This window comes from Crocuta crocuta, unplaced genomic scaffold (assembly GCF_008692635.1).
Source record: "Crocuta crocuta isolate KB4526 unplaced genomic scaffold, BGI_CrCroc_1.0 scaffold620, whole genome shotgun sequence".
In the NCBI taxonomy this organism is placed as follows: Eukaryota; Metazoa; Chordata; class Mammalia; order Carnivora; family Hyaenidae; genus Crocuta; species Crocuta crocuta.
The window spans coordinates 810641-825274 of record NW_027527402.1 but is presented as its reverse complement, the minus strand read 5'-3'; the positions used below and the strand labels follow the sequence as shown (position 1 = coordinate 825274).

At 48.5% G+C, this 14634-nt stretch overlaps 3 protein-coding genes across 11 annotated transcripts in view; 1 reads left to right on the top strand and 2 right to left on the bottom strand.

The window, feature by feature from the left end:
* The window catches only part of NUDT17 (nudix hydrolase 17), a 5771-nt gene extending 2340 nt beyond the window's left edge, over window positions 1-3431 (bottom strand). Inside the window, exons 1-7 of one of the 7 annotated variants that reach the window (XM_077753566.1) lie at window positions 3033-3431; window positions 2666-2852; window positions 2405-2430; window positions 2163-2255; window positions 1852-1950; window positions 1499-1698; window positions 909-1073 (exon numbers count right to left, since the gene is read on the bottom strand). In XM_077753566.1, the coding sequence (XP_077609692.1) occupies window positions 909-1073; window positions 1499-1698; window positions 1852-1950; window positions 2163-2255; window positions 2405-2430; window positions 2666-2852; window positions 3033-3224 (962 nt within the window). In that variant the 5' untranslated portion in view covers window positions 3225-3431. Of the gene's footprint in view, window positions 1-904; window positions 1074-1093; window positions 1185-1498; window positions 1699-1851; window positions 1951-2162; window positions 2256-2404; window positions 2431-2665; window positions 2853-3032 lie in introns of those variants that run through there. The other 6 variants (XM_077753551.1, XM_077753573.1, XM_077753558.1 and 3 more) reach the window with 6 other exon arrangements.
* A 1567-nt stretch (window positions 3432-4998) lies between these two features.
* POLR3C (RNA polymerase III subunit C) lies at window positions 4999-14609 on the bottom strand. 3 transcript variants are annotated; one of them, XM_077753518.1, is made up of 15 exons: window positions 14506-14609; window positions 13316-13482; window positions 12552-12807; window positions 12263-12448; window positions 11189-11277; window positions 10533-10637; window positions 10307-10399; window positions 8627-8707; window positions 8349-8400; window positions 7938-7998; window positions 7367-7517; window positions 6550-6651; window positions 6369-6418; window positions 5593-5742; window positions 4999-5163 (listed from the first exon to the last, which is right to left on the bottom strand). In XM_077753518.1, the coding sequence occupies exons 2-15, from the start codon at window positions 13460-13462 to the stop codon at window positions 5082-5084; spliced, it is 1605 nt and encodes a 534-aa protein (XP_077609644.1). In that variant the 5' UTR covers window positions 13463-13482; window positions 14506-14609; the 3' UTR covers window positions 4999-5081. The 3 variants fall into 3 exon arrangements, with proteins under 3 accessions (XP_077609644.1, XP_077609660.1, XP_077609653.1); XM_077753534.1 differs by lacking the exon at window positions 10307-10399; XM_077753527.1 differs by lacking the exon at window positions 14506-14609 and having other exon boundaries at window positions 13316-13498.
* RNF115 (ring finger protein 115) overlaps window positions 14153-14634 on the top strand; it is a 90177-nt gene continuing 89695 nt past the window's right edge. Inside the window, exon 1 of the mRNA XM_077753341.1 lies at window positions 14153-14157. Within this exon, the coding sequence (XP_077609467.1) occupies window positions 14153-14157 (5 nt within the window). The remainder of the gene's footprint in view (window positions 14158-14634) is intronic.

The window sequence follows — 14634 nt, the reverse complement described above, 5'->3', positions numbered from 1 at the left end:
TGGGGGGGGGGTAAGCTGGGGGAAGGGCTGAATCCACTAGAGCCTGGGGGGTGGGGGGATGGGCAGGGGCCTTTCTCTTGTCCCCCAGATGCCCTCTCTTCCCCAAACCGATGGTTCTGTTCCTTCCCCACATCCGTTGTCTCTTCACGTCCATTCCGTTCTCTTTGGCCAAACACACAGGTGGAGAAGCTAAGACAGGCCGACACGCTGACAGAGAACTCTATTTTGGGTTGCAGATTTTTTTTTGTACATAAACAAGAAAAACCAAAATACTCCAAAGATGACTTCCCCTGCCTCCTACTTCCCAGTATGACTGCAGAGGAGCTAAGGCCTCAGCTCTGAACCCCTAGGGCTGGGGAGCAGGGCCTGGCCTACCGCCTAGGTCTCTCTCTATTTATATATTTAAGTTCACAATGTTGCGTATGCTGACCGACCAGCTTGGGGCCTGAGCTTCTCAAGGCCCGTGGCCCCGTGCTGAGGTCTGGCTAATCCTGCACCTTTTCGGGGAGGTGGGGGGACCTTTCCGCTCTCCCCAGCCTCCTTTTTCAGGCTCCTCTGGGGCCTGGGACCTATGTTGTAATTTTACTTTTTATCCCCAAAGTTGTAGCAAAGTTCTCACCCACAATAAAGGTCGTGAATGTTCTGTGAATGTCTTGGAGGTGGGCTGGGGAGGGAGTTCTGTACCTCGCTTTCCAGATCCCTGGTTGGAGGGAGAGGGGGCCCCGGCTCCATTCTTGCTTACAGGCCCTGGGTCTGCTTTCGCACACGTGCGTGCGTGCGTGTGTGTGTGTGTGTGTGTGTGTGTGTAGGGGGGGGACCCCCACTGAGCATTTCCAGGAGCAGCTATTCCCTTTCCTCCCTCGCGGAGACTTCAGCCCAACACCGTGGAGCTGAAGCCAAGTCCTTACCTGCCCAGATGTCGCAGCCAGAGCCTGAGGGCAAACTTGGTCCCCGTGCTGACCCTCTCGTTGCCTTCCTCTGTGGTGGGGGCTGTGGTCGGGGTCGTCCACAGCAGCGTGGACGTGGGCAAGGCCAGAGGTCGAACTCTTCCATCCTCCCCGAGTTCCACTGTACTGCACAGTGACAGCTCTTGTCTGGGCTGTGCCTTGTGGCTTAGCCCATTTCACTGAAGCCTCCCGGCCAGAGCAGGAGAGGGCTGGCTGGGCGTGCAGGCCGGTGTCGACCTCATTTTACAGAAAGGAACAGGTTCAAGGTGGGGGCGGGGGGAGAGTTCAATGACTTGCCCCTTCGGGAGAGTGGGAGTCAAACCCAGGTGGGTCAGTGCCAGCCAGTCGGAGCAGTAACCTTTGGACTTGGAGGACAGTGTCTTTGATCTCATGTGCTCTCTTCATTATCAGCTGACCAGCCTTCTCCCTAAATCTCCCCTCACCCCGCAGAATTCCCCCACAGAATTCCCTCGCGAGATGGGGAGAGAGGTGGAACTTCTCAGTGAGTGTGTGTTGGTTATTTGGAGGGTCAGGCGGAAGCTCTTACTTACGGGATGGAGTGGGGTAGCTCCCGGGGGAGATGTCTGGGTGCCTCTGTCCCATCCTCTGTGGCAGCTACGACAGCTGCTATATCTGGTCCCAGCCACATAAAGGCGCTCACTTCACTTGGGTTTGGTTGGATCCGGGCCTGGAGCCAAACATGTGGATCTCTCAGCCATGGTCTCTCTCGGGGCCTGTTCTTGACCGCAGCCTACCCACAGGTGGAATGGAGAGAGACTTGGGGCAGGGGCAGCAGGGGCTATCGGATTTCTTGGTAATCTCTGACCCAGCCCCCCGCTTAGTCACAGAACCAGGCTGCGTGGGCCTCCTGAGCCCCGTTTTCTTCCTGCACTGCCGGCCCTACCTGGAGCTGCTGCTGTGACTCCCGGGAGACCACGAGGAGATAGAGAACGATGTGATGGTATTTGGGAAGCCCCCAGCTCAGCCTGGGAGGGTAGGCAGACTAAGAAGAATACAGCAAAAGTGAGAACTTCTGGTCTCTTCTTGAGACTGTAAGCGTAGCTGAGGAAGTGGAGGGAAGAGGTGGTGCAGGGGGGACGCGGGTGGAGCCAGTGGATTTGGGGACTCCAAATCCCCCCCCCCCGCCATGTTTCCCCTGTGGCCAAGACAGGTAGACTATGAAGACATTGTTTAGGGCTCTTGGTCCGGTCTCACCTCCCATAACCCCAGAGGCACCCAAGAGAACTGGCCCTGGGGCAGCTGCAGTCCACTCTCCTCCCGAAGCTCCCGCAGCCCTCCGTCCAACAGCTGGGAGTGAGAGAGGGTAGGTCAGAGGGGCAGGTGCTGCCCTCCCCCGCCAAGTCCTTTGTGTGCCCCTCCCTCAGCCCACACCCAGGGCAGCCCCAGAGGTCTCGGGTTTCGGGGCAGGGTGAAGGTTGGGGCAGCAGTTTGGTTACCTCTTCATCAAGTTCCACGTGCCCACCTGCAAAAACAGTGGGACCAGTAGGTAAGTGGTGGTGTTTCTGGCCAGGGATCCCGACGGACTATTCCCCCCCGCCCCCCCTGCGGGCACAGATGCTGCTTTGATCCTTCCTGAAAAGGGGACCTACCCCCTTTCTGGGCCTGTTTCTCTGTCCTTCTGAAACTGGGAATAACACTGTTGGGTGGAGGGCCACTTCCTTCCCCGGGACTTGGGATCTTGTCCTCAGGGCACTCACCTGGGGGTACCCAGAGGTTGGGAGAAACGCTGAGGGTGCGTGTCCTGCGCGTTAATAAGACAGACTGGTCGCTGGACTGCAGAAGGACGGCCACACCCAGATCCACACCTCGATTCCTGGGCAGCTCGGCCCCCGGAGCCCTGAGCTGCTGGTCCAGGGCCGCGAAAGGGCAGAAAGGGGGTCGCTGCTGGGAGGGAGCCGTTTGGGTTAGGGCTTCAAAGTCGGGCGACGCCGCGCGAAGGGGAGGAGGTCGAGTCGGGGCGATCCTTGCACCCCCAGGCCTCTCCCGCCAGCTCCCGCCCGACCCCAGTCTCCTCCTTCGACTCATCACTCCTGCCCCCGCCCCCCGGGTCCCCCTTCTCCCCACCTGGAGCGGAAGCCTGGCCGAGGCGCCTGGGAACTGCCGGTCCGAGAGGACGAGTCGTCCTCGCTTCCAGCCGCAGTGCGTGGGCCATGGCCCGAGCCCCGGCCCGGCGCCCAGAAGGCCACACACGCTCTGCGCGAAGCTCGGCGACTCCGAGCGCCCGGACAGGAGCAGCAGCACCCGCGCGGCGGCCATGTCACCGCTCTGGGGCCGCGGCCCGCGGAGCGCCCTCTGCTGGCCCAGCGGCGCCGCATCCCCTCCGCCCGGGCGTTCGGCGGGGTCCGAGCCTGGCGGAGCTGCGGCAGAGCACCCCGGGAAACAGAACACCCGGGGGTGAGCCACGGGGGCAGTGTTAGAAAGCGACAAGGAAGGAAACCTCTAGATCCTCAGCTTCTCTTTGCCTCCCCGCTTCTCCGTTTAGAAGAGTGATCTCAGGCTGATCTCTCAACCCCCGTACCCCCCCCCGCTGGCGGTGTGCTGAACTCTGTCCCCCTCGAGCGCCTTGCGCACCCATCTCTGGCAGCAGGTATCGCCGCGACTTCATTAGTTACGGGAGTCTCCTCGCCAGGCACTCAGGAAGCATTTCGCACACCTCCCTTTTCTTCCTCTTCGCTCAAACGGCAACCTGATGCAGCAGATGCCACCTTCTTGAACTTTCTCAAATCCGCGTCTTGCTCTCCAGTCTCCACTGTTCCGAGCCTGCCTCATAATTCGGAGATAGTATCTCAAGTCTCCGAAATAGTCCTCCCCCTACCAATTCTTTCTCTAGGGTGCTTCCTGAGCGATCTTTCTCAAACACAGATCTAATCATCTCCAGCTGCTCAGGAGATTAGCTACTAAGCACAGAATAGCGAGGCCCCACCAGCCCTTGCTCCTGCGGGTCTCTCCAGCCTCAATTCTGGCGGGACTTACGCCCCACTTTCTGGTCCCATCCTATTTGCAGTTCTTCCTGGAACCAGGCTCTGCCTCCCTCTGGGAGCCCTCTCCCCTTCCACCTGGCAAATCCTTATCTTTCAAAAGAGATTGTGACTTTCTCTGTGGTTCCTTTCCTTACCTCTTTGTATAAAATACTTTTCTGTTATTTCCTTGTTACTTGTCTCCTCTCACTAGGCTATGCATGCAAGGCTTATTCATCTTTGTATCCCTAAAGCCTGGCCCAGTCCTGGGCACCAACAGGTGCTCAGTCAAGGATGGTGAGTGGCTTGAAGACAGGAACGGTCTCTTACTTACCTTTGTATATTATATCCAATATAATGGCTAGCAATTAATTGGCACTTGACTGTTGCATTAGATTAATTCATTAATCTTAATGAATTAGAACGGACATTTAAGAGGAAACTGAAGAGATTATAACAACACCTACCTGCTTTATATGAACTGAAGCTACTGGGACAAATTACTCCAACAAGATTAAATCATCTACCTGTGGTACTGAGAGAAAACTTCGAATCGCTGCTTTTAAGAATCCACGGAGGAAGGCAATGACCTCTTGAGTGTTTACCATATGCCAGGCATCGTGCTACGTGTCTTACACACAGTGGCAGATGTGTTAGAGGCCTGGAGCTGGCAAATGTGGCTTCTGTCCACAGATTCTACTGTGAATGCTGGGACCAATCCACCTGCTGGCCCTGAAAACAGTTTTTATTCCCTACTGGGTGTGTAGGTTTACAATTTAACAAAATGGAGAACAGGTGTAGCCTTTTGAGAATGGAATGAACTGCTCAGGAAAAAGTTTATTCCACTGTTAGGGACGTTCAAACACAGGCTCCGCTGACATCCTGTTGGGAAATGATGCATCTGACAGAGGATTAATCTAGCTGATTTAAGGTCCTTTCCTCCGTCAAGACCTGATGAAGGGAGAATATAGTGATGCGGCTAAGACAGGATCGGCAAACCTTAAAAAACTTTCTCGTGTATTCTGGGCAATAAGGATGGAAAGGCGTTTCAGTGTAAGAATCTGCAACATATCCCACTGTAAAGAAAGCATCAGGCACTGCCTTTATTTTTCCTTACAATCTCCTCAGACGTGCTGAGGAAGGCTCTTCTTCCGGGTCATTGTCTCTTCATGGTGCTGTCGATGTAGGACTCCAGCAGGAAGATGGTTTCATCCACCTGGATCTCACTGGCATCCAACCTGAGTGAAAAAGTGAAAGCATTTTTTTCAGACTGAACATTCATCAGCATACTTAAGATCAGCGGCCAGGGCAAATGGACTCGAGGGCATTTTACGAGATAGTCTGAAGGGGGAGGTGACTGCAGAGGTCTAGAAAAGAAGTGATGGTGGCCTGCTCGAGGAGGAGGTGAAAGGCCAGATTTGAGGCATGTTGCTCAGTTAAATCAACAGCCCTGGTGAATCAGAGCGTGCGGTAAAGGAGGAGAAGCTGAAGACGCTTTCAGAGGGCCTTGCTTCGGAAAGCAGGTGGATTACATTCTGCCAGCCGAGCCCGGGAAGAAGACAGTGAGTTTGGGTTTGCTTGGGTGAAGTCAGAGTGGTAGCAGGGCACCGAGGTGGACTCATCGGAAAGGTATTTTGAAACACAGGTTTGCGCTTTATGAGGCTCACTTGTTCACATTACGCTTCAGGGCTTCTAGCTGCTGCCGCTCGGGGGCTGTGATCATCTCCTCTATTTCCTGTAGCTGTGCGTCCTCGGCGCCTGTCGCCTGCATAGATGCAATGATGGCTTCCACCCTCTGAGACTTTTCTAGCAGACGCCTATCAGACAGACAAACTCTGAGGCGTGTCCCCTCACCTTAGAGATCCTTTTACCCATTAGCCTTATGGCAGAAGTCCCCCTTCTCCCACGTTCCTGACCAAATGGATATCGTCACCCAGTGACAACAGTTCTTACAAATTTAAATAAACATATGACTTCACTCCTCAAACACTTACTGCCTCTCACCTGCCCTTAACATNTATCGTCACCCAGTGACAACAGTTCTTACAAATTTAAATAAACATATGACTTCACTCCTCAAACTCTTACTTACTGCCTCTCACCTGCCCTTAACACTTAATGCCAGTTTGTACGTCTTCTATAAATTTAATCTGCGAAATTATTTTACTGGGGGTATATTGGAGTTTACACTAATGTANCCTCTCACCTGCCCTTAACATTTAATGCCAGTTTGTACGTCTTCTATAAATTTAATCTGCGAAATTATTTTACTGGGGGTATATTGGAGCAGTTTACACTAATGTCTGATTTATGTCAACCTAAGACAAGAATTCAGTGCAACTAAACTGCTTATTGTCTCTTTTGGTTTCTATCTCTACAGGAAATTTCCCTTCAAGGCTTTGACCTTGAAAATGTACTTACTCAAATGCAAAATGCTACTCACTTGTTCTCTTTGGTTTCAAACTGTCTCCTTTCTATTAAGTTGGCAATGCTCTGAGGGGAGAGAAGACAGACAGAAATGCACATGCTTCTATTTCAGTGGCTCAGGTAAAATGGCGAATGGGGGCACGGGGGTGAGACCGGTCTGTGTGAAAGGGATGGGGAGAAAGTCCAGAAAGAGTTACCTTGTAGCACCTGTGCAGCAACATTCGCGCAGCTGACAGGATGTTCACGGCATATAAATAGAAGGTCCTGGATGGGGCATGGTCTGGCGTTTTGGGAATTTCCTATTTGTCCACAGAAAGACAGAGAAGAGAAATCAAACTGTTCTTTGGAACTGGCAAAGTAAACACCTGTCCCGTCCAGAGCTACTCAGCCCTTTCTTTCATGGATACTTTCCTCTTCTCCAGTCATTCAGCACCTGGGTTTATGGCAAAGTCAGCCACAGGAAGAGACTTTCCTGTATGACTGTGGACAGCCTCAGTGGGGAAGAAAGAGAAGGCAACTGAAGGTTACTGACTGTGTTTGATCTTTAGGATAAACCGTATTATTTTTATTACCACCATCCATCATCATTTATGGATGAGAAAAAATGACGGTAGGTAATCTGCTCAATATATTTGAGTCAGAGGCAGAATTGAGATTCTGTTTCCTCACAGGGTATATAATTTGTGGCTCTGCATGTAGTGAAGACCCAGTAGATGCTACTGAGAGATTTAATCTGTAATAAACCCAAGGCCGGAAGAAAGGACAAATCGCAGGGACTAGGAGCTGAGGGAAAAAGGGAGATTTCTGGGGTGATTTCTTGGCTGTGCCTCTTTTCAACTAGGCCACTTAAAGCTTCCCAGTTCTCTTTCAAGTGCTTGCTATGTCTTTGTGAATCTTTTTTTTCCATCTCAGACCTGGACAGGGAGATTGCGTGGGGCTCAGGATGTCTGTCTCAGGAGTTTCTTTCGCCCTAGGCCAGTCCCACCGGTTGGTGACCATTGTGCCATCGGTTACCTGGAGTGATATGAAATTTTCTGAGAGCATCTTATAAAGCATATCCTTCGCCTCCTTTGCTGGAATCATTGCAAAGTCTTCTACCTGTTTCTGCTCCAGGTGTTTCTTTTGCAAAACTAGACGGAATATTCTGGCACAGCGAGACCCAAATCTGGAAAGGAATAAAGAAAGTAAATGGCAAACCAACATAGGTAAGTTTTTGTCCGAGTCGCAAATGGTGGCTGCTCTGTTTCCATGTACAGAGCCGGGACCAGAGAGAGGAGCAGCGGTCAGGGATTCCTTTCCCAACTCCACAGACTGATGGCAGTGCTGCTAATCATAAGTACCTCAGTTCCTGCATTTGTAAAGAAAGGCTTTAGGAGGTCTGGTTAATTGGCATCATTGGGAATTAAGCAGTAGGATATTTAGGGTGAAGAGTAGTAGTGGATGGGAGCTGTACCAGCCCAGTGGAAAAATGGGGCAAGATGCACCAAGATGTATCTACATTGACTGCTTACATATTGATCACATTGCTTGTTCAATGGAGCGTGGAAGTGTCTGACCCCCACCCTGAGCAGGGTGACCCCCTTACCTCTCCTGTACAACAGACTCCAGAGTGGCTGTGGCTAGGGATCCTAGAGCTTTATGCAGGTCTTCATGTAGAGGATTAAGGTCCGTAACATTTCAGCCTGGTCCCTGGGATCTTAGCTTTATTCCTAAGTCTGTAAGTTAAAATTTAAATGCAATTTTATCTTTCACCTTGGTCTCATTTCTAGGATGTAAGTATTTCAATACCTCAATTTACTAGGATTTAAGTCAGGGTTTTGCTGAACTAAAATTTGGTTACTTAAAAGCCCTTTTTACTTCTTTGTCATAAATGTTGTAGTTCTACTTTCTAAATTATTAATTGTACTAAATATTATCCAATCTCTTCTTTCGTAAGTCACTATTTCGTTTCATAGCTCAGGCTGCCCAACTGTAAGGAAATAACTCGTAAGGATACTGATGACATACATTCCTCCACCACTGTCGCCAGACTTTCCAACAAACTCTAGCTATTAAAAAAAAGAGAGAGAGAGAGAGAGAGTGTGTTAATTGAATGGAAAGTCCAGTGATTCTGTTTCCAAAGGAGCAAATCTGGCCAAGAGTGTGCGGCAGGCAGCCCTCCCACCGGATGACAGCAGAGCGGCTGTCTGAGAGGGCTGGGCAGGGAGTGAGGCCACCGAGCATACCAAGTTTCAGCGGCAGAAATAAACCGTAAAAAAGCAAAAACAGACTTACTGGGTCGTCTGCCAGTAGAGTGAGATACTGATCGAGAACTTGTTTAGAGATGTTATAGCCAACAGGTAGGGATCTAAAGATCTAGAGAGCAAAAAGAGATGGAGAAAATGGGTTTGGGAACTTAGGATGGCTGACATTACTGAAATACAGATGTTTTCATTTTAGCAGCATTGTTTGTAAGAGTAAAAAACTAGAAACAATCCAAGTGCACGATAATAAGAAACTGATTAAAATAAAGTACAGCATGGCTAGTAAGTGGAATATGATACTGCCATTATGGAAAATGAGGTAGATTTATACCACGGACGTGAAAAAGGTGGCTCAGATACAGTGTCACATGAAAAAGGGAACGTTAGAACAATATGTAGAGTAAAATCCCATTTTTTTTGCTAAAATATACATATATATGTCTCTACATAAATGTGACAATAAAGATAAGCACCACCTATTGGCAGGAACCCCTGGGGCTGGGATCACACAAAACTATATATTTAAACTGAGGTAATGTTACATAAAACAAGCCCAGATCTTAGAGGTTCAATTTTATGAGTGTTGACAATTACACCCACAATAAGATACAGAACATCTCCACCATTCCTAACAGTTAAGGGGACTCCAACTTAAAAAAAATTATACATTTCTATGCTGTTTGAATATAGGTCACGTAATAACTTTTGTCAAAAGAAAAAAACTGAAAATTTTGTTATATAACAAGTTTAAAAAATTTTAAGTAATATAAATGACAATACATCTGTATTTATATGGATAATTATGCAATTGAATATAAATAAATGTACTTGATACATTAAGTACTCATATTTCAAGAAACAGATATATTAAAAACAAATTTGAACTACACAAAATGAATATACTGAACAAAACAAATATAAGGGGCCAAATCATGTTTTGAGCACCAACAAAGATTCTCAGATTCCAAATACTGGATTCTAAGAACAATTAGAAAGAGCATGTACTTTGACCAAGACAATGGTTTAGGTTTTTAAAGGCTGGATCCCTAGAGACCAAATCAATCTTCCTTCCTTCCTTCCTCCCTCCCTCTTCCTTCCCTTTTTCCTTTTTTTAAAAAATAGTTTTTATTTATTTTTGAGACAGAGAGACAGAGCATGAGGGGGGAGGGGCAGAGGGAGAGGGAGACACAGCATCTAAAACAGGCTCCAGGCTCTGAGCTGCCAGCACAGAACCCAATACAGGGCTCGAACCCATGAACCATGAGATCATGCCCTGAGCCGAAGTTGGACACTTAACCGATTGAGCCACCCAGGCGCCCTCCTCCCTTCCTTTTTTAAGTGTTTATTTATTTATTTTGAGGGAGAGAGACAGGGAGAGTATGAGTGCGTGAGATCAAGGAAGGGGCAGAGAAAGGGAGAGTGAGAATCCAAAGCAGGCTCTGGGTTGTCAGTGCTGAGCCCTGTCAGTGTGGAGCCCAATGAAGGACTTGATCTCATGGACCATGAAATCATGACCTGAGCCAAAGTCAAGAGTCAGATGCTTAATCGACCGAACAATTCAGGTGCTCCAAGGCCAAATATTTCAGTAGCTACCATCTGAAGAGAATCCCTGTTCTGCCTCCAACAATAAAAACGAATCCCAGGCGCTATGTAGCAGAATCATACTAGCTGATGGCGTGTCAGAAAATGAGCACAAGAACGTGAAAGTCACCTCGTTGGAGGACAACGGCTGGGTGAAGGGAGCGGTAGAGGGAGTGGTAATCTCACTCATCCGGAGCATAGTCCGCACGATCTCGCTGCTGGTCTGGGTTTGAAAAGTGAACTGGAATTCAGATTTCACTCCGCTGCGCTGGCTCTGGCTGTATGCCAATGGCCACCTCTGGCAAATAAGTGAATGCTCCTGATCCGGGCCACCGTCCCACCCACTCAGGTATCACCTGGTCCATCCTGTTGGCAACTGCGCTGACAATGGCTTGGTCGCGGAAGTGCTGGTGGAATCTGTCAAGGTTGGCCTGCCAGTAAATCCCATCGTCTGGAATGGGCTGAGGAGAAAAGGATTGAAGGGAAACATTTAGATACGGTGAATATGGGGAAGAGGTTTTTGGGGAAGAACTGGATTTAACTGTCCGCAATTTCTCTTCCTACCCAGTAGCAACTACGTGGGGTGGACAAAAATCCCGCGATCATGTGGAACACTGCCTTGACAAGGCAAACTCACAGTCCCCCACTTCAGATCCTCTACACTCACTTCTAATCTTTCTCTGTCTGGACTCTTCCTTAAATCTCCCATGGACCCCTCTCTGCTTGCTCTCAGTGGATGACCCTGCCTCTTACTTCACAGAGAGAACAGGCAGCCTTTTTCCTGGCATAAGCTGTTACCTCTGTCCAATGACTGAAGTTAAGGTTAAGCCTCAGAAGGGGACGGCAATGGAGTTCACACTTCGTTAGTTTATCCCTGGCCAATATTTAATGAAGTTTGCAATCGTACTCCTTCCCCACCAAGGACCTCGTCAACTCTTTTGGGGCTTGTTACCTCAGTGCTGTCTCTGCCTTGCCTCAGGGTGAGGACTCCTGCTCACCAAGCCCCCAGTACCTCTTTGTGATCTGCGCCGTGTTTTGGTCGTTTGGCCTTGGGCTCTCCAGCGGCGTCCTCATCAGATGATCTTCTCCTTTTTCCTTTTCCTGCCAAAGACAACAGGTGCCCGGTCAGGCCACATCTCGTATGAACACAGGAAATCACTGACCCTCAGAGCAGGGTCCCTCCACCCCAAGACGTCTCCAGCTGCCTCTAGGTTAAAGTTGCTGAGGAGGCCGAGGAGCTACACGAAATTCAAGTTAGTGAATAAAAATGCAAATAAGGTCATGTCCCTTCCTTTAAATCCTTTAGTGGTTTTCCTTTGCTCTCAGGATAAAAAAGTTGCTATAGAAGTTCTTGCACGATCTAGTCCCTGCCTATCTTTCTTTCTAAGTTTATTTATGTATTTTGAAAGAGAGAGAGAGCCAGTCCCAAGCAGGCTCTGTGCTGTCAGAATGGAGCTGACGTGGGGCTTGATCTTATCAACTGTGAAAGCATGACCTGGGCGAAATCAAGAGTCAGAAGCCTAACTGACTGAGCCACCCAGGCACCTCCCTGCCTATTGCTACCCTTATCTCATTGTTCTCTTACCTTTGCTCACCCTGCTTTAACTACACCGACTTATCTCTTACTTCCTCAAATATCCTATTTTTGTTCCTCACTGCATACTATTCCGTTTGCAAAAAATGTTTACCCTCTGTCCCCCTTCATACATGACCTCACTGGTTAGTTCCTACTTTTGTTTCAAATATTAGTTCAAATGCCACTTTCTTAAAGAAGCATGTGTTCTAAACCCTGATAAATCTGGTCCTCTGTCATATGTTTTCATAACACCTCATACTTCTCCTTCATAATACTTACCACAGTTTGTTAGTTACACATCTATGTGGTTATTTGATTAAGGTGAGTCTCTTACAGTAGACTGACTTAAGGCCCAAAAGGGACTTGTGTTTTCATCATTTTACACCACAGTATCTGGCACAGAGGAAATCCTGGGTAACCGCTCGATCGATTCCTTCGTTCATTTAACGAGCACTGAGGAAGAATCCACAATTAGGGCAAGTCATAGGTCTAGGGGTTAACATTCCTTACCTATCAAGCTCAGTTTAGGAACCAAGTACATGTCCTTTTCACTGATGACAAGAATGGGAGCAGGTGGTGGCGGCCCAGGGTCTGAATTCTCAGTGACAGGCACCCAGGGGCAACGCTGCACGAAGTGGGTGTCTGCTAGTCGCACAAAGGTGTTCGATACCTCAGAGTAGTCCATGGTCTTCCCATCTGTACAACAGGGGGAAAGAGGCGGGTGAGACGGCCTACGTCCGCTGAGGGCCCACTCCTGCAGCCAGGCAGCCTGTGCTTTTGCTGGGGACACAGTACTGACCCTCCATAGTCTCTGTAAGCCGGTCTGCCACTTTCTTCACAACAGCTGACATCGTCATTTTGCCATTCAACAGCAGCTCCTCGACAATCAGCTCCCCGGTGTCACTGTACAGTGTTTTGGCAGTGTAGATGTACCGGGGATACCTAAGCATTCGCAACACTCGGCTGCATTGGGCTTCATACTCCACAACGCCACGTTTGTGCACCTGATATACTACCAGGTTATGCTGGATGAGCACACAAAGGGCTTTTTTGACCTAGACGGGACCCAGAAGAAAGAAAAGGAAGATCTAAAGACACAGCTCGCTTGCGTTGCCAACTTTTGTCCAACAATTTACTAAGTGTTAGGAGATGGCTGGCTGAGGATCTCTGCTTCTTCCTTCCCTCCACTGGCACAGTTATTACGAATCACATGTCAATGAAACAAATCAGCAAGACTTCTCCCTGTGATGCTCATATTTCCTCTAATCATTCAAAGTACAATGTACTTCCTCTCCATTATTCTCATTCCTTAAGGTCACACTGAGATTAATAGACACATTATGAATAATGAGGTCTGACATAATAAGAACAAAGATTTGTCTAAGAAGCTGTCATGAACCACCTTGAGAAGAACCTTGAGGCCTATATCTCCCCCCCTCCCCCACCACGACACTGTTTCGAACCTGGGGGAGACTCTCTCCCTTTTCTATTTTGTGGGGTAAGGAGCAACAGCATTTAAAGGCAGGTAAACGAGTAAAAACAAATTAACGTCAGCACACATACCTGATCCAGCGACGTTCCTGTGTCGTGGGCAATTACTCTTAATGGCTGGCTGCCAGTTCTGATTAGATGGACTCCAATTTTTTCTACGATCTCTCCAAAATGCTCTTGCAGCAACAAAGAACACAGTTTAATTTCTGCTTGAGTCATTTTACCAAGGAGTCTCAGATCTAGGGGGAAAAAAGACTGTATGATGGAAGGTTTTTCTTTGATGCTGGAAGCAGAGCTTCTGAGTGCAAATTCATGTACTTTCTGGGGGCAATTTTGACATTACGTATCAAAAGCCTTAAAATCTTGCATCCCTTCAACCTAATAATTTCATTTGAGATACTCTGTCTCAAGAAAATAATAAAAAGGTGTCACTGTACTTCTTAAACAACCTTATGTCTAACAATAAGGAATTAATTCAGTAAATGATGGCACACCCTTATCGTGGAATACTACCCCACCACTTAAAACAAAGTTCATGTATAAGCATAGAAAATTGTTCATTAAGTGGAAGAAGCAGGTCACAAAGCAAAGTGTACAGGAAAATTCAATTATTATGAAAAAAAAAGGAAGTATGTGCACATAGAAAAAAAGACAAATGACTAGAAGACTATATGACAAATTGACCTTGATGGGATTAGGTGCGATTCTCATCTTGAAAAATTGTTGTAGATGGTTTTTGTAATGTCAGAGACCTTAAATTCCATATTTCATTTGCTTGGAAGAATTAAGGCCCCTGTTCACAGCCCACTGGGAGTGAACAGGCAATGGCATTCCCAGTCCCTAAAGGAAATTACAACTTAGGAAAATAAAGTAAAGGGAAACTTCTCAACTGGGTATTTCAAATAGGAGATGAAGTATGTTGTCTGAAGGGCAGTATTTAATTCTGAAATTCTACTTCTTGACAAAGTAGACGCAAACAGAAACAGACATAGTCGACTCTACAGCATAACGACCTCCTTGTTATCCCAAGCGCTACCAAACACTGATCGGTTCATTTATGCTCCCAGATCCCCAGGGGCCGTGTCTCTGCCTCTCAGCCTCCGTATTCCCACCCACACGTCTTTGGGCAAGCATCCTCAGAAAAGGACTTCCAAGGAGCTCAGCGCCTGACTCTTCACACCGTTCTCGCAGCTTCCCGTTCCAGACTGGGACCCCTGGTCCGGGAACAGGGCCGTTTCGTCCAGGCAGCATCCCCCACTAACCTCCGGGTCCACGCAGTCTAACTCCGCGAAGCAAGCCCACGGCGCACGGACCTCCAGGAGGAGGGAAAGGGAAACGCCGCGTGCCGCTCTACCCCAGAGTTTCGGTGGTTTCCGGTGACGCTCTTTCTT

Coding starts and splice junctions, on each gene's coding strand:
- POLR3C (XM_077753518.1), bottom strand. CDS start 13,462: ATGACTCAAGCAGAAATTAAACTGTGTTCTTTGTTGCTGCAAGAGCAT. Junction 8,708..10,306: donor AGCCGTTGTCCTCCAACGAG/GTGACTTTCACG, acceptor TTTGCTCTCTAG/ATCTTTAGATCCCTACCTGT. Junction 8,401..8,626: donor CTCTACTGGCAGACGACCCA/GTAAGTCTGTTT, acceptor TTTTTTTAATAG/CTAGAGTTTGTTGGAAAGTC.